This window comes from Hyperolius riggenbachi, chromosome 3 (genome assembly GCF_040937935.1).
Source record: "Hyperolius riggenbachi isolate aHypRig1 chromosome 3, aHypRig1.pri, whole genome shotgun sequence".
Classification (NCBI taxonomy): domain Eukaryota; kingdom Metazoa; phylum Chordata; class Amphibia; order Anura; family Hyperoliidae; genus Hyperolius; species Hyperolius riggenbachi.
Genome location: NC_090648.1, coordinates 362,180,988 through 362,199,286, shown reverse-complemented (window position 1 = coordinate 362,199,286; position 18,299 = coordinate 362,180,988). Strand labels below are relative to the sequence as shown.

Sequence of the window (18,299 nt, the reverse complement as noted above, 5' to 3'; positions counted from 1 at the left end):
AGCGCTGTAGGACGAGATTTCTCCTCCACAGTAAAAAAGATACGTTTGCCGAGGCATATGGGCCAAGGTGTGGTGTTGGGGATTCATATGCTTTGGCAAGCACTTTGTATCAAAAAAGAACTCAAGCAATGATTTCTCCATTCACATCGATCAATGTGGATGAATAAATCAGGATTGCCTGGGCATACGAGCTGGTGGGTTTGGATTTTTGGGGTGGCAGCTCCTATGTCCAGGCGGACGCCTTCCCCTCCTTTTTGTTTTGTTTTTTTCGTTTTTCTTCTCTCTTTTTTCTATCCAGACCGACCGACCGACCGACCAATCAGCTGCAGCACTGATGGTGCATCCTGACAGAAGCATTGCGCTTCTGTCAGGTTACACAAAATCGGTGCATGCAGCGCTGTAGGACGAGATTTCTCCTCCACAGTAAAAAAGATACGTTTGCCGAGGCATATGGGCCAAGGTGTGGTGTTGGGGATTCATATGCTTTGGCAAGCACTTTGTATCAAAAAAGAACTCAAGCAATGATTTCTCCATTCACATCGATCAATGTGGATGAATAAATCAGGATTGCCTGGGCATACGAGCTGGTGGGTTTGGATTTTTGGGGTGGCAGCTCCTATGTCTCTCTTTCTTTTCTTTTTGTTTCACATTTTTTGGCAGATATTTGTTCATCCACATTGATCGATGCGAATGAAGGGATGTTTGCCATTCATTTTTCCTTTCAGCCCAGAATGCACTACCTGTATGCCCAATATAAGGAGTATAGCAGAAATACTGGCCATACATGTAATGATTGCAGAGGCCCTAAAATGCCAGGACAGACCCCACAAATGACCCCATTTTGGAAAGAGGACACCCCAAAGTATTCCGTGAGGTGCATGGTGAGTTCATAGAAGATTTTGTTTTTTGTCACAAGTTAGCATAAATTGTTGTTTTTTGTTTTTTTTCACAAAGTATCCTTTTCTGCTAACTTGTGACAAAAAAGAATTTTTTTTATAAACTCACCATGCCCCTCATGGAATACTTTGTGGTGTCTTATTTTTAAAATGGGGTCATTTGTGGGGTTTGTTAACTGTCCTGTCATGTGGGGGGGGGGGCTAAATTGTGAGCACCCCTGTAAAGCCCAAAGGTAGTCATTGCACGTTGGGCCCCTTAGCGCAGTTAGGCTGCAAAAAAGTGCCACACGTGCTATCGCCGTACCCGGGAGAAGTAGACCAATGTGTTTTGGGGTGTATTTTTACACATACCCATATTGGGTGGGAGAAATACCTCTGTAAATGACAATTTTTTGATTTCTTTACACACAATTGTCAATTTACAGAGATATTTCTCCCACCCAATATGGGTATGTGTAAAAATACACCCCAAAACACATAATACTACTTCTCCTGAGTACGGCGGTACCACATGTGTGGCACTTTTTTGCATCCTAACTGCGCTAAGGGGCCCAGAGTCCAATGAGTACCGTTAGCATTTCACAGGTCATTTTGAGAAATTTGGTTTCAAGACTACTCCTCACGGTTTAGGGCCCCTAAAATGCCAGGGCAGTATAGGAACCCCACAAATGACCCCATTTTAGAAAGAAGACACCCCAAGGTACTCAATTAGGAGTATGGTGAGTTCATAGAAGATTTTACTTTTTGTCACAAGTTAGCGGAAAATGATTGTTAATGGGTTTTTTTACCAAGTGTCATTTTCCGCTAACTTGTGACAAAAAATAAAATCTTCTATGAACTCACCATACTCCTAACGGAATACCTTGGGATGTCCTCTTTGTAAAATGGGGTCATTTGTGGGGTTCCTATACTGCTCTGGCATTTTAGGGGCCCTAAACCGTGAGGAGTAGTCTTGAAACCAAATTTCTCAAAATGACCTGTGAAATGGTAACGGTACTCATTGGACTCTGGGCCCCTTAGCGCAGTTAGGGTGCAAAAAAGTGCCACAAATGTGGTATCGCTGTACTCGGGAGAAGTAGTACAATGTGTTTTGGGGTGTATTTTTACACATACCCATATTGGGTGGGAGAAATATCTCTGTAAATGGACAATTGTGTGTAAAGAAATCAAAAAATTGTCATTTACAGAGATATTTCTCCCACCCAATATGGGTATGTGTAAAAATACACCCCAAAACACATTGTACTACTTCTCCCGAGTACGGCGATACCACATGTGTGGCCCTTTTTTGCACCCTAACTGCGCTAAGGGGCCCAGAGTCCAATGAGTACCTTTAGCATTTCACAGGTCATTTTGAAACATTTGGTTTCAAGACTACTCCTCACGGTTTAGGGCCCCTAAAATGCCAGAGCAGTATAGGAACCCCACAAATGACCCCATTTTAGAAAGAAGACACCCCAAGGTACTCAATTAGGAGTATGGTGAGTTCATAGAAGATTTTACTTTTTGTCACAAGTTAGCGGAAAATGATTGTTAATGGGTTTTTTTACCAAGTGTCATTTTCCGCTAACTTGTGACAAAAAATAAAATCTTCTATGAACTCACCATACTCCTAACGGAATACCTTGGGATGTCCTCTTTGTAAAATGGGGTCATTTGTGGGGTTCCTATACTGCTCTGGCATTTTAGGGGCCCTAAACCGTGAGGAGTAGTCTTGAAACCAAACTTCTCAAAATGACCTGTGAAATGCTAACGGTACTCATTGGACTCTGGGCCCCTTAGCGCAGTTAGGATGCAAAAAAGTGCCACACATGTGGTACCGCCGTACTCAGGAGAAGTAGTATTATGTGTTTTGGGGTGTATTTTTACACATACCCATATTGGGTGGGAGAAATATCTCTGTAAATTGACAATTGTGTGTAAAGAAATCAAAAAATTGTCATTTACAGAGGTATTTCTCCCACCCAATATGGGTATGTGTAAAAATACACCCCAAAACACATTGTACTACTTCTCCCGAGTACGGCGATACCACATGTGTGGCACTTTTTTGCACCCTAACTGCGCTAAGGGGCCCAGAGTCCAATGAGTACCTTTAGCATTTCACAGGTCATTTTGAAACATTTGGTTTCAAGACTACTCCTCACGGTTTAGGGCCCCTAAAATGCCAGAGCAGTATAGGAACCCCACAAATGACCCCATTTTACAAAGAGGACATCCCAAGGTATTCCGTTAGGAGTATGGTGAGTTCATAGAAGATTTTATTTTTTGTCACAAGTTAGCGGAAAATGACACTTGGTAAAAAAAACCAATAACAATCATTTTCCGCTAACTTGTGACAAAAAGTAAAATCTTCTATGAACTCACCATACTCCTAATTGAGTACCTTGGGGTGTCTTCTTTCTAAAATGGGGTCATTTGTGGGGTTCCTATACTGCCCTGGCATTTTAGGGGCCCTAAACCGTGAGGAGTAGTCTTGAAACCAAATTTCTCAAAATGACCTGTGAAATGCTAACGGTACTCATTGGACTCTGGGCCCCTTAGCGCAGTTAGGATGCAAAAAAGTGCCACACATGTGGTACCGCCGTACTCAGGAGAAGTAGTATTATGTGTTTTGGGGTGTATTTTTACACATACCCATATTGGGTGGGAGAAATATCTCTGTAAATTGACAATTGTGTGTAAAGAAATCAAAAAATTGTCATTTACAGAGGTATTTCTCCCACCCAATATGGGTATGTGTAAAAATACACCCCAAAACACATTGTACTACTTCTCCCGAGTACGGCGATACCACATGTGTGGCACTTTTTTGCACCCTAACTGCGCTAAGGGGCCCAGAGTCCAATGAGTACCTTTAGCATTTCACAGGTCATTTTGAAACATTTGGTTTCAAGACTACTACTCACGGTTTAGGGCCCCTAAAATGCCAGAGCAGTATAGGAACCCCACAAATGACCCCATTTTACAAAGAGGACATCCCAAGGTATTCCGTTAGGAGTATGGTGAGTTCATAGAAGATTTTATTTTTTGTCACAAGTTAGCGGAAAATGACACTTGGTAAAAAAAACCCAATAACAATCATTTTCCGCTAACTTGTGACAAAAAGTAAAATCTTCTATGAACTCACCATACTCCTAATTGAGTACCTTGGGGTGTCTTCTTTGTAAAATGGGGTCATTTGTGGGGTTCCTATACTGCCCTGGCATTTTAGGGGCCCTAAACCGTGAGGAGTAGTCTTGAAACCAAATGTCTCAAAATGACCTGTGAAATCCTAAAGGTACTCATTGGACTTTGGGCCCCTTAGCGCAGTTAGGGTGCAAAAAAGTGCCACACATGTGGTATCGCCGTACTCAGGAGAAGTAGTACAATGTGTTTTGGGGTGTATTTTTATACATACCCATGCTGAGTGGGAGAAATAACTCTGTAAATGGACAATTGTGTGTAAAAAAATCAAAAAATTGTCATTTGCAGAGATATTTCTCCCACCCAGCATGGGTATGTGTAAAAATACACCCCAAAACACATTGTACTACTTCTCCCGAGTATAGCGATACCATATGTGTGACACTTTTTTGCAGCCAAACTGCGCTAAGAGGCCCACAGTGCAATGACTACTTTTAGGCTTTACAGGGGTGCTTACAATTCCGCACCCCCCAAAATGCCAGGACAGTAAACACACCCCATAAATGACCCCATTTTGAAAAATAGACACTTCAAGGTATTCATTGAGGGGCATGTTGAGTCCATGGCAGATTTCATTTTTTTTTGTTACAAGTTAGCAGAAATGGAAACCTTTTTTTTTTTTTTTTTTGTGTGACAAACTGTCATTTTCCGCTAACTTGTGACAAAAAATAAAATCTTCTATGAACTCACTATGCCTCTCAGTGAATACTTTGGGATGTCTTCTTTCCAAAATGGGGTTATTTGTGGGGTATTTATACTATCCTGGAATTTTAGCACCTCATGAAACATGACAGGTAGTCAGGAAAGTCAGAGATGCTTAAAAATGGGAAAATTCACTTTTTGCACCATAGTTTGTAAACGCTATAACTTTTACCCAAACCAATAAATATACACTGAATGGGTTTTTTTTCATCAAAAACATGTTTGTCCACATTTTTCGCGCTGCATGTATACAGAAATTTTACTTTATTTGAAAAATGTCAGCACAGAAAGTTAAAAAAATCATTTTTTTGCCAAAATTCATGTCTTTTTTGATGAATATAATAAAAAGTAAAACTCGCAGCAGCAATCAAATAGCATCAAAAGAAAGCTGTATTAGTGAGAAGAAAAGGAGCCAAAATTCATTTAGGTGGTAGGTTGTATGAGCGAGCAATAAACCGTTAAAGCTGCAGTGGTCTGAATGGAAAAAACAGCGCTGGTCCTTAAGGGGGGGTAAAGGCTGAGTCCTCAAGTGGTTAAAGCTTCCAGAAGGGACAATCTGAAGGCAACAGGATTCATTTCCATTTTTATGGTGAAAAGACCAATTTCTGAACAGTAAACAGTAAAATCTTAAATTTTGCTTTTAAAAAAAAAAAAAAGCAACTTGTTAATATTGTTTACCTGTTCTATAACTTTGCACCATTAAATTTTAGCTGCTAGCTTAGTAGTGCCCAAGCAGTGCAAAGCAATGCAAATGTCACTCTTGTTATGCTGGAGCCCCCCACCCTCTTACACACACCTCAAAGAAAAGCTATTCCTGATCAATACCTGAGCGATATTTTGACCAAATACTGATCGGGAATGCCCTAGTTTATGATTTTCATTCATCTCAATATGTGTGTCCATTGCTACAGTATAACCATCCATTTTGTTTTAGCTACATACATTATTTTGTTGCATCTAAACGGTTCCACATTACAAATAAACAATTGTACCAATGAGGTTAATTCACAAAACTTGTCTCCCTTTACATTTTTTTACCCCATCTAGGAGTAGAGAAGATTGACTTGATAAATAGTTATGACAGATAAGGAGAACATTTGAATAAAAACAGATAACTAAAGAACTCATGAAATAAATTGGACCTTCCTGAATTCCCATAGTCTTATTTTGGAACTATTTATATTTATACCAACTGTACTTAAAGCGGGATTGTCACCATAAAAATTTCAACAGCAGCTGGTCTGAGTGTATTAAGTGATTAAGATGTTAATCCTGCATTCAAAACTTTCAAAACTTTTTCTGCTGTTATGGTTTGGAGTTATCACATACTTGAGGAGCACTGGCCCTTTAATAGTCAGTGCCAAACAGTTGCATGCTGGGGGTTCTTTTTATCTATAAGCATGGTGGCTCCTAGAGGGTGCTCAAATTTGCCTTCTGTGCAGCAAATTGTTGCTTTTAGAATGGACACGATATACGACTATGAAGGTATATTTTGACCCCCGGAGGCGCCGATTAGCGGAAAATAAGGTGCAATATTGGCGGACAGACTTGCAGATAACCAAATTGACTTGCGAAAAACTAAATTGTGGCATTGCATAGCGGGCTTCTAGCCATAGACCCTGAACAAGCATTCAGGTATTTCTGACATTTTTGTCAAATCTGACAGTGAGTTGCATGCTTGTTTCTGGTGGGATTCAGACACTATTGAAGCCAAATAGATCAGCTGTTCTGCCAGGCAACTGGTATTGTTAAACCGCTTCTGGAACATGGTAATTGAAATCTATGCCCTGTTTGGGACCTGTTATCCCTGCCATGGTGTCTATTTAAATTACTGCACTGCACACTCCCGTCGCTACCTCTCATTGTGCTGCTCTCTCATCTATGCAGCCTACTCCCTTTGCTGTCTGTATGACAGCAGAGCTCCGTGAGCTGGTCAGGAGCTGATTGCATTGGCTCCTGACCCTGTATTAGCTGTGATTGGCTCGAAGTAATTACAGGGCCAGGAGCCAATGAAATCTGCTCCTGATTGGCTCACATAGCTCTGCTGTCATAGCGACACCAGAGCAAGTGGGCTGCAGCAACGGGAGAACAGAGCAAATGGAGAGAAGGACGGGTCGTTGCGATGTGACATCGGTGAGCCCCGTTTTTGTACCTTAAGGTGGCAGTGACTTTTGGTACTTAAGTGGTTAAATGAAAATAAATATGGCAGCCTCCATATACTTCTCGCTGCAGGTTCCCTTTAAAGTTAGGCTTCAGAAATGAACACGAGAATGTTACAAAGCACACTGAAACATTCATTAACCAGCAGCAAACGTATTCAGCCCAGGCCCATGCCAACACTGCTGTGTGCGCAAACTGTGCATACTACTTTGGGGAACCCACAATACTGGGCAGGCAACAGCCCAACTAACAATTCCAGGCATGAGATTTGAAACCGTTTCCATTTGTAAATACAGATACTGTAGTGTTGTGTGAAATGAGGTACCATGGATAGGATGTTAAGGTTTGTTTTGTTTACTGCATTTTCCGTTTTTGTTACAACTATTTGCAATGTATAAATTATCTAGTTAAGCTGTTAAAATACATACAATACATTGTGTTTATAATTTATATATGAGTTTTCTACATTATATATAATGTTTAAATGAAGCAGTCCTATTTCCTATGGGATCAAGCACAGTGCAAGACAATATGGCATTGCTAATACAGTAATCTGGCTAAGTTGCTTTGCTCTTCTATATATAGCGTGTAAATCGTTTAATCAAGGCTGCACCTTCCACCCTCAGCAGCATAGCACTTAGTAGATGGTTAAAGCACAGTGAGCAGGATATATATTGGGTTAAAAGTTATCCAGTATTTCCTTGTGTATTGCTTTCCCAATCAAAGTTTAATGTAAAATTAAACGCCTGAAGCTTTCATATACTGTAGCTGCTCAATTCAAGGTGCGTTAATTCAGCAGCAATGTAGGGAATTGTGTAATGACTTATTTTCTACACAGGGCAGTGTTGGATGCCCCAACAATAAAGAGATTATACTGAGAAAAATAATCATTATAATTTGGCTAGTGAGTTAGAGCCCATTTATAATGAATTTAACAAAGCATATTGTATTGACAGATAATTAGGTTTTATATGAGCACTTATTAATTACCCTTATCTCTGGGCACCATGCTAGAAAAATACTTGTTTACCACTAATTACATCTTAATGGAAGTGTTTTAAACAAAACAACCCCACACCGCTATATTGATGTGAAATTGGAATTTATTGTAGTAATACTTATCAAACAATTCGCATTATAAATAGTTCTAAAGACAATACCTTATGGTACACAAAAGAGGCCTATTATAAGAGGGAAAGACAGGTTCACAAAAGGGAATGGCGTGGAAGTAGCAAAAATTACACTGCAGAGTATAATAGAATGCCCATATCAACACACTGTTCTTCAATTCCCATGCTGCAAGTGATCTTTCACACAGACCTACTGAGTGTATGTGTGTATATGTGCATTGCCTGAAGTCTTTTGTGGTAGTTGTGGATGAGGCTTTTCATCTTCTCAGATGTTAAAGCTGCCCATTTTTTTCTGGCAAAAAAGCATCCAGTTCCCGTAAATTCTTGGGCTGTCTTGCATGCACTGCGTGTTTTGAGGTCTCCCCAGAGTAGCTCAATGATACTGAGGCCAAGAGACTGAGATGGCCACTACAGAACCTTCACTTTATGTTGTTGTAGCCTTATGACAGGTCAACTTGGCCTTGTGTTTTGGATCATTGTCATGGTGGAATGTCCAAATACGTTCTATGCACAGCTTCCTGGCTGATGAGTGCAAATTTTCCTCCAGTATTTTTTGATTTACTGCATTTATACTACCATCAATTTTAACCAGAGTTCCAGTGCTTTTGTAGCTCACACATCCCAAAACATCAGCGATCCACAACGTTTCAAAGCAGGAATGCTGTACCTTTAATCATAGCCCTTGTTGACTCCTCTCCAAATGTAGCGTTTATGGTTGTGGCCAAAAAGTTCAATTTCAGTCTCATCACTGCAAATGACTTTGTGCCAGAAGGTTTGAGGCTTGTCTTTGTGCTGTTTGGCATATTGTAAGCGGAATACTTTGTGGTATTTGCATAGTAATGGCTTTCTTTTGTCAACTCGACCATGCAGCCAATCGTTCTTCAATCTGCTCCTTATTGTGCATCTTGAAACTGCCACACCACATTTTTTCAGATAGACCCGTATTTCACCTGAAGTTATTTGTGGGTTTTGCATCCCAAACAGGCCCAGTAGAATGAAGACATTTATGTAAACCTTATTGCTTTTGTGGGAGTATCTGCAGCCAACCTGTTTGCATTTTGTGGGGGTATCTGCATCCAACCTGATTGCATTTTGTGGGGGTATCTGCCACCAACCTGTTTGCATTGTGTGGGGGTATCTGCAGCCAACCTGAATTCATTGTGTGGGGGTATCCGCATCCAACCTGATTGCATTTTGTGGGGGTATCTGCAGCCAACCTGTTTGCATTTTGTGGGGGTATCTGCAGCCAACCTGTTTGCATTTTGTGGAGGTATCTGCAGCCAACCTGTTTGCATTTTGTGGGGGTATCTGCAGCCAACCTGATTGCATTTTGTGGGGGTATCTGCCGCCAACCTGATTGCATTTTGTGGGGGCATCTGTCGGCAACCTGATTGCATTTTGTGGAGGTATCTGCTGCCATTATCATGAGGCATGTAACTACTTGAATATTTTATCTAAAATGTATCTGGTCAGACCTAATCTCTGTGAATAACACCGCTACTTATTTTGTGTTTTATATATATTTTTTTTAAGTCTGCCCATGACTCATCATGACCACGCCGATGTTCCAGTGCGTGGTGACACCCATTTAGTTTCGCTGTGCGCGCCGCATTTAGACATGTCCCTATTGGAGACTGTCCTCAGAATTGCTCAAAATCTATTCCCTACCATAAAGTCATGCAAAATTTCTAGAGTACATGTGTATGTGAGCCCAAAATGGCAGGGGGAGGGAGGAGAGGAGAGGGGGGCGGGCCCCAGGCTGAAACTTCCTTGGTGGGCCCTTGGTGTCCCAGTTCGACCCTGTACATGTTTGATCACGGATGTGCTCTTACTTGGAAGTTATACATTTGACCTGCCGGGTCAAGTATAGTATAGTATAGTTAGTACCCACTAACTTGGTATTTTTTTAAAGATTTACTATAATCTTACTAGCAATACTATAATCTGGCTACACATTGGGTGATTTGATCTGAGAGATATCTCACAGATCACAGTATATACCAACAGTAACTGAGGTAACAGATGCTGATGTAAAAATAGGATGTTTGCTGCACAGGATGTTCTAATTTATCACAGTGGAATGTCACTGCTTTGTACAGTACATTTATACCTGCAATATTAGTAAAGCTAGGCATAAATTCAAGAACAGTATCAGTAATCAATGGCAAGCTAAATGATCCCTCCCCAATAGGCAATGGATAGACCAGTGATAAGTTCCATCCACGCTGCGCAATCAATCTCAATCATACTTCGGGAGAAATGTATTGTGCATTGACTTAACCACATGTTTTGTTGTACTGCTCAATGCAGTTTAACTACTACATGGCCATCAATGCCTTGCCTCTCCTCCCACACCCACTTGTACAGAGATTCGCCAACACGTTCATTCATAACATAATAAACTGCCTAACTTCAAATGAAAGCAAATCAGTTGGATAAAGCTTGCCACTTCATTTTCATTTATACTATCTTCATCATACAATTCTATGTTATTATATTTGAGTCAGTTGTTTAGGTAAGCTGTCAAACTTCATGGAAGTGGAGTTGACCTGCTTAAGACTAACAAGAAACATATACACATTTATGTAAAACAGAAGGCTTTGTCGATTATTCAGGTTGGAGTGAGCATATGAGGTGTCCCACAATGCATCACTGCTAAATATGCAAATCATCTCTCTGTTGTCTCTGATAGCTAAACACACCTCCAGAACCGCTGGAATGCAATGATGTGTCAGCGTGTTAATATTATGGAGCCATAGTAATCCAGCATGCAGACAGACCATTTTTGACTGGTTGATCTTCATCAGTGCGGCAGTGTTGGATTAGTTTGGCTCTTGACACATCATTGAATTCCAGCAGTTCTGGAGGTGTGTTCCGCTTACAGGGACAACAAAAGGATGATTTGCATATTCAACAGTGATACATAGTGAAACACCTCATATGCTCACTCCAGCCTGAATAATCAATAATACCTTTTGTTTTAAGAAGGAAACATTCTGTTTTGCATAGCATTTCAGTACGCAGGCTTTTTGATCCCTTTCAGGCCATTACACACTCATACAAATCTGCAACCACATTTTCATTTGTGACTCTGGGTGCTGCAACTCTGACTCATGGGAAATGCTTTAACTTTTCTTAACCTTCATGACCCTTCTAAAATCCAGCCAAGCCCTGCACAAGCTGCATAAATAAGACCCCACGTTAATGTCCACTCTCAGAATGAAAGGCGATATACAATCCCATCATTTCTGATATATTCTTTTGGACAAATTTTACTTAAAACAACTAGAAGTGAGCAGAAAATTGTGTTAACATGCAAATCTCTTCTAAGGAAGTGAAAAACACTGTCTGCAAATCAGTTAGATGACAGCTGCTAAAATTACACCTAAAAGAGATCAAATAATCAGTGGGCTAATTCCTGAAATCCTATAAATTATTGAAAAATGTGTGTTGACTTTAGCAGTGCTGTCTGTGTCCTGCTAGACACCCTTATTCCCATACCCGTATACTATGGGCTGAAGATTCTTCTAAGGGAACCATTAGCAGAAAACCTCTTCTCAACCCTTGCCTTCTAACCTACAGTAAATACTCCACTTGATTAGAGATTGATGGTAGAATGTTAATATTTCCAGCTTGCATGTCATTTAACCTGCCTAGCGGTATGCAGTTTCTGAGGCTGTGTCCACGGGAGGAATTTTTTGAATTAAAGTTTTTGTAGCTAGCACTAGGCTAGCTACCATTGTCCCCCAAGTCCCCCTGCACCCTTCTAAACCCCTCCATCGCCGCCGCTATACGTTACCTAGCCGCGATCCCGCGAGAGCCGCATCCTCCCCAATGAGCTTCAGTCATCACTATGGCAATGATCGGACATGACGTCTGACGTCATGACATCATGCGCAATCCCGATCCTCCCCATAGAGAAGCCTGGAGCTGATTAGAGAGGCCGCACAGAATCCAGGGGGGGGGGGGGGGGTACGTATGATAGCGGCGATCAGGGGAGATCAAAAAAGGGCGAAGTGCTAGCTACAAAGGCTACAACAACTTTCATTAAAAAAAATTATTCCCGGGGCAGAGAAATCCTCTGCGGCGGCTACCCCGAATGTAGCTCGGGGTTACCGCCAGGGATGTTAAAGGGACACTTAAGTCAGGAATAATAAAATCAGCTTTACTCGCCTGGGGCTTCCACCAGTCCCATGCAGCCATCCCCTGCCCACCAGCTAGTTTCATTTTCACTGACAAGCCAGACAGGCCGGGTCACGCATATTTTTCTTTGCGTTCCCATCCGCAATAGCGTCCTGCGCCTGTTCAGGACTCTATTGAGGACAAGAACATGATGATGGATACACGTGGCCATGCCTGCACAGGCGCAGAAGGCCCGTCTGCTCCCTGTCAGTGAAAACAAAACTAGCTGGTGGTGGGGGACTGGAGGCTCCGTGAGTGACTGCGAGGGCATGGAATGCAGGGGACTGGTAGAAGCCCCAGGAAAGAAAAACTGGTTTTTTTTTTTCCTGGCTTAAGCATCCCTTTAATGCAAATTATTTGTGGCTTGGAATTGGGCCAGTCAAATGAATTTCATGATAATTCTGATAGGCCCACTTCCAAGTAGCATGCAATTTGCATTACATTTGCATACAAGCCAGAATTCTAAGCATCTCATTCACCGTCTCTACTCCTCAGCAACCTATAGATTGCTGTTGCTCTCAGTCTGAACCACTCCCCCCCCCCCCCCCTGCCCCCATCACGTTTCAGCAGGGAGGGAAATGAATGCTGTAACAGCTGAAGCCCTGCCTGACTGACATACACAAGTAAACATAATGTTTATTCAATTCATATAATACCACTGTGCTTTAGAGTAGAGGGCTGTAGCTCTCTATGCTTGCTTGGATGACAGTTTGGAATCAGACTGTTTGACTACGGAGACCAAGGTTCAAATCCTGGCTTGAGCCAGTACTAGTGCTGAAATCTAGTAAGAAGTCCTTGGGCAAGTCTTCCTAATGTTCCAGGGTGGTCTACTAAGTGCATCTTAAAGAGAAACTCCGACCAAGAATTTAACTTTATCCCAATCAGTAGCTGATACCCCCTTTTACATGAGAAATATAATGGTTTTCACAAACAGACCATCAGGGGGCGCTGTATGACTGATTTTGTGCTGAAACCCCTCCCACAAGAGGCTCTGGTACCGTACGGTACTCTGGGCAAACTGCCACAATGTAACAATGTTCACAGACAGGAAATGGCTGTTTAGAGCTGTCTGCAAGGCCAGAACAGCTAGAAACAGCTACATAACCTGCCCACAGTAAAAATGTCACCATGTAATACATGTCAGAATGTGAATCTGGGAGAGGAAAGATTTTACAATGAGCAAACACTGCCTAAATCATTTATACATAATTATGGTAAAAATGAAGCACTTTTTTTATTACATTATTTTCACTGGAGTTCCTCTTTAAGTGCTTGCAGCTCTTAAATGACAGGAGAAAAGTGCTATGCAAATGTTGGCATTTCATATAAAAAAATATAATTATACAAAATCAGCCATACGTTCCATCCATTGAGGAACCCCAGTTTCACAGTTTATAAGACCTTTGTTGTATCTGTATCTGATGGCTGTTTAAGGGAACCTGAAGTGAGAGGAATTCAGAGCCTGCTATCCTCATTCTCATTCTCAGGGCTGGTTCTAGCTAGTATGGGGCCCCAGGACAAAATTAACTTGGGGGCCCCCTGACACCACCCCCAGCAAATACAACCCCAGGGCTTCCAAGCTGGCTGATAGGCCCAATCCTACCCTACCTCTCACACAATATCATAAGGTAGTCAAAATATCAAAAGTATTGTGGGGATCCTCATTCTTTCCCTCCTCATTTTTTCCTAAATGCAGAGTGTCCACACAGCAGAGTCTTACCTAATCCAGGCAGGACACGGGAGGTAGCACTGCACTCTATGCTTTGGACTTTGGCTGTGTATTAACCCTGGCAACAGGTAGTGCGAATTATCCCCGTACCCATGGGTCACCATAGCTGGAGGGGGGTAGGGGAGGAAACACATTGGGGGGCCACTAGAAGCTCTGGGGCCCTGGGGCATTTGCCGCCTTTACCTCCATGGAAAAGCCGGCCCTGCTCATTCTTCTACACAACAAGCGTGCAGCCAGGGGAGTCAGACCAGAGTCCAAGCATCTGATCTGTATGCTTGTTCTGGGCCAGTGACTTAAAGTATTAGAGGTAGAGCATCATCACAGATGGCAGGCAACTGGCGGCATTGGAGAATGAAGATGTTAAACTCCATATTCTCCATACTTCAAGTTCCCTTTAAGTAATTCAAGATAATCCTTAATATTCTTCTGTTTAACCTTTATATACCTCTTTTCCTTAATGTTAATCTTGTTTCTTCCTCACAGGTTCTCATGGGATTCCTGCAGTTTGGCTTTGTTTCCGTGTACCTCTCAGACTCCTTGTTAAGTGGATTTGCAACAGGTGCCTCATTCACCATCCTCACATCTCAGGTGAAATATCTTTTAGGTTTAACTATACCACGTGCCAATGGGATTGGCTCTTCTCTCTACACATGGATTTATATCTTTCAAAGAATTCACCAGACCAATATTTGTGATCTTATCACCAGCATTTTGTGCCTTTTAGTCCTGATTCCGACCAAAGAACTCAATGAATGCTTCAAGTCTAAGCTGAAGGCCCCAATCCCAGTTGAACTATTTGTAGTGGTTGGGGCAACTCTTGCCTCTCACTTTGGCCATCTCAAAGAGAACTATGGATCTAGCATTGCTGGAGAAATTCCTACTGGATTTCTGATGCCAAAACCACCAGATTGGAGCCTGATACCAAACATTGCCTTAGGAGCCTTGTCCATTGCAATTATAGGATTTGCTATTACTGTCTCACTCTCTGAAATGTTTGCTAAGAAACATGGGTATGAGGTGAAGGCCAATCAAGAAATGTATGCCATTGGATTCTGTAATATTATACCTTCATTTTTCCATTGCTTTACCACAAGTGCAGCCCTTGCTAAAACACTTGTTAAAGAGTCTACAGGATGTAGAACTCAAGTCTCAGGGATCATGACTTCTCTGGTCATTCTGCTTGTTCTCCTGGTCATTGCTCCCCTTTTCTACTCATTACAGAAATGTGTTCTTGGAGTCATAACCATAGTGAACTTAAGAGGTGCCCTCAGAAAGTTCTTAGATTTACCTCAAATGTGGAAAGTCAATAAAGTTGACACTGCCATTTGGCTGGTCACCATGTTTTCATCAGCAATAATAAGTACTGAGCTTGGACTTGTGATTGGCATTGCATTTTCTATGATTTGTGTCATAGTAAGATCGCAAGTACCAGCATCATCCTTGTTAGGTAGGGTCGAGGCTTCTGAAGTTTATGAATCAATGACTGTCTACAAGGACCTAAACACCACAAAAGGGATCAAGGTGTTTCGCTTTGAGGCCCCCCTGTATTATGTGAATAAACAAAGCTTTAAATCATCCCTATACAAACATGTGGGTGTAGACCCGGCTTTGGTTGCATCTGCAGAAAAAAAAGCAGCAAAGAAGAAAGAGGAGTTTAAAAAGGAAGGTACTGTTGAAAGCAATAATATTGAGTTAGAAACCATGCAGCATCTTTACCGAAAAGAATTACCTCTGCATTCCCTGGTAATTGACTGTAGTGCCATTCAGTTCATTGATACAGCAGGACTTAACACATTGAAAGATGTTTTGAAAGATTATATGGACATTGGGGTTTGTGTCTTGCTGGCCCAGTGCAATATGTCTGTGAAGCACTCCCTTAGAAATGGAGGCTATTTTAAAAAGGAGGAAAGTAACATGGTGTTTCATAGCATCCATCAGGCTGTGCAGTTTGCACTGTATGAACAGGAGCAGCATGATGCTTGTAATAATGGGTCTGCTGTGTAAACTTGCCATTTACTCTAGTATTCCAGCAGGTGGGGCTCATGTTACAAAACCACACTACAGACATGGGTAATGTACATTCCCACAGTGACACACAGAGAAATACTGGATACATTAAGGCCCGGTTCACACTTGCGGTTGTTTGCCAAACGGACCGGATGACCTGACCGGATCCGGACCGGGTCCGGATCGGAACCGTACGGTTCTGATCCGGATCCGATCCGGATCCGGTCAGGTTGCATCAGGTGTTCATCAGGATGCGATCCGGATCCGTTTGGCAAAAGTAACGTAAAAAACAAAAAAAAAGTTGGGGTCTGGGAGGTCAGCAGAAGGGGGACCTGTGGAATCAGGCCCTCTGCTGTTTAGCACTCACCTCCACCTGCGACATGCTGCCAACATCTCCGGATCCGGATCCAGCTGTGCTGCTCCACTCCAAAATGCTTGCCCACGTGTCCCCATCCAATATCGCCGCAACAATCCGCATAGGAAGTGGGGTAGAACATCCGGATTTCTCAGCCAGTGTGTTGTGCGCTCTCCGGTTCCCATTGGTTTGTATTGGCCGGATGGTGCAGTCCGGCTCCGCCCCGGATACGGCTGCCGGAGGAGCCGGATCAAAAAATAGCGCATGTTGGAACGGAGGCCGGAGTCCGGATCCGGCCCGGATCCGGTCCGGCTCCGGTCCGGCAGAACGGACGCATGTGAACGGACGCATAGGCTTTCATTGCTATGCCGTGCGTCCGTTCCGTCCGTTCTGCAAGCGGTGCGGCTCCGGCACGGCGATTCCGGACGGCCACCGCTAATGTGAACCGGGCCTAACTTTACTTGCTTTGCTCAGTACAAAATGAATATAAAAGAAAAAAAATATAAGTTTTCTGGCTGGGAAATCATGGTTGTATCTAGCCACTCTCTACAGGTTTAATCAGTTGCCAAATCATTAGTGATAAGCCGTCTGCTCAACTTGAAATTATTATCGGATAAGATGCCCCCCCCCCCCCCCCCCAAAGGTCTATTTATACAAAGGACAACAAAACACAGTAATTTTTTTCTTGTTACTAGTTTTCACTTCTTTTATTTTATTATATCTTTATATATTGTTCTTTATTTTCTATGATATGCTTCTGTTTGGAGTAAACAGAAGTGAAAATGTATATTATATTTATATATAATACAGGATTTTTTCTCTGCAGCCTAAATTGTTTCTTTGCCACGCGAAAGGGTGGAGTAGTAGGACGTTAATTTCCTCTATTCATTTCATCTGTAAAAGACAACTGCTATTATAGTAACTTTTACAGCAGCTTCACAGTGGCTTTTCCTCCCACATCTCTTTTCACATGTGTATTTTGTTATTGCATAAATATGATGGAGATTTGTCGTTAAGAATGAATCTGGGCAAACTTATCAATTGGCCCAAGCTTGGCAAATATTTAAAAAAAACAAAAACCGTTACTCCTGCAAAAGAAAAAAATCTGATTAGAGTTCACCAGAGACCTGGTGCTTGGTGCTTAGCAGTTATGGTGGGTACTGTACAGGTAGACATCCCACACATTAGAAGGCTGCTACTATAATAACATGACTGGAGACGACATAAATTAGGAACAGTGGCAGAGACAGAATACAATGCTCATATTAAAGGGAACCCAAAGTGGAATAAAAAAATCTAGGGGGCCATACACTCAGAGGTAGAATAACATGGTAGAATAATCGTGAAAGTAGTCTATTCACAAAGACCAACCACCGTTTCAGGGCCCTGAGGGGTCAGAACAGAATGGCATCATTGCCATTTTCTTCTGTTACCTTGACAAAGGGAAACCCTCCGGGCCCCGAAATGCTCATTGGTCTTTGTGAATGGACTATTGTCGTGATTTGTGAATAAACAAGGCTTTATTCTATCTTTCAGTGTGCAGACCCCCTGGATTGTTTCATTTTGTACTTTGATGCAGCAACTCAGGAATGGTGCACAATTCTTACTCTGCTACTACTTAAAGTGGAATAAAGGTGGCCAGTTTAACTTACCTGGGGCTCCTTCCATCCCTCTGAAGTCCTCCTGGTCCCTTGCCGTCATTCTGCTTTACTCCCTTCAGCCGCTTTGCCCCTCTGAAAGCTGGCTGACTGGGCCAGTTGTGGGCTAGGGTGCATGTGGAGCTCGAGCCACGTGGCTCCTCGATCTGGACCATTAGCAAACGCTTCCAGCCACTGGAGTGCAGTCAGGAGGCCCACGCATGCAGCTCTCAGAGGAACACAGCAGCTGAAGGGAGAAGAGCGGAACAATGGCAAGGGACCAGGAGGACTGCAGGGGGATGGAAGAAGCCCCAG

General features: G+C 42.3%; 1 protein-coding gene across 1 annotated transcript in view; it reads left to right on the top strand.

Moving 5' to 3' along the window:
• Positions 1 to 16,105, top strand: part of SLC26A2 (solute carrier family 26 member 2) — a 105,279-nt gene extending 89,174 nt beyond the window's left edge. The window contains exon 3 of the mRNA XM_068272874.1: positions 14,469 to 16,105. Coding sequence (XP_068128975.1) covers positions 14,469 to 15,989 — 1,521 coding nt within the window. The 3' untranslated portion in view covers positions 15,990 to 16,105. The remainder of the gene's footprint in view (positions 1 to 14,468) is intronic.
• Positions 16,106 to 18,299: the final 2,194 nt, after the last annotated feature.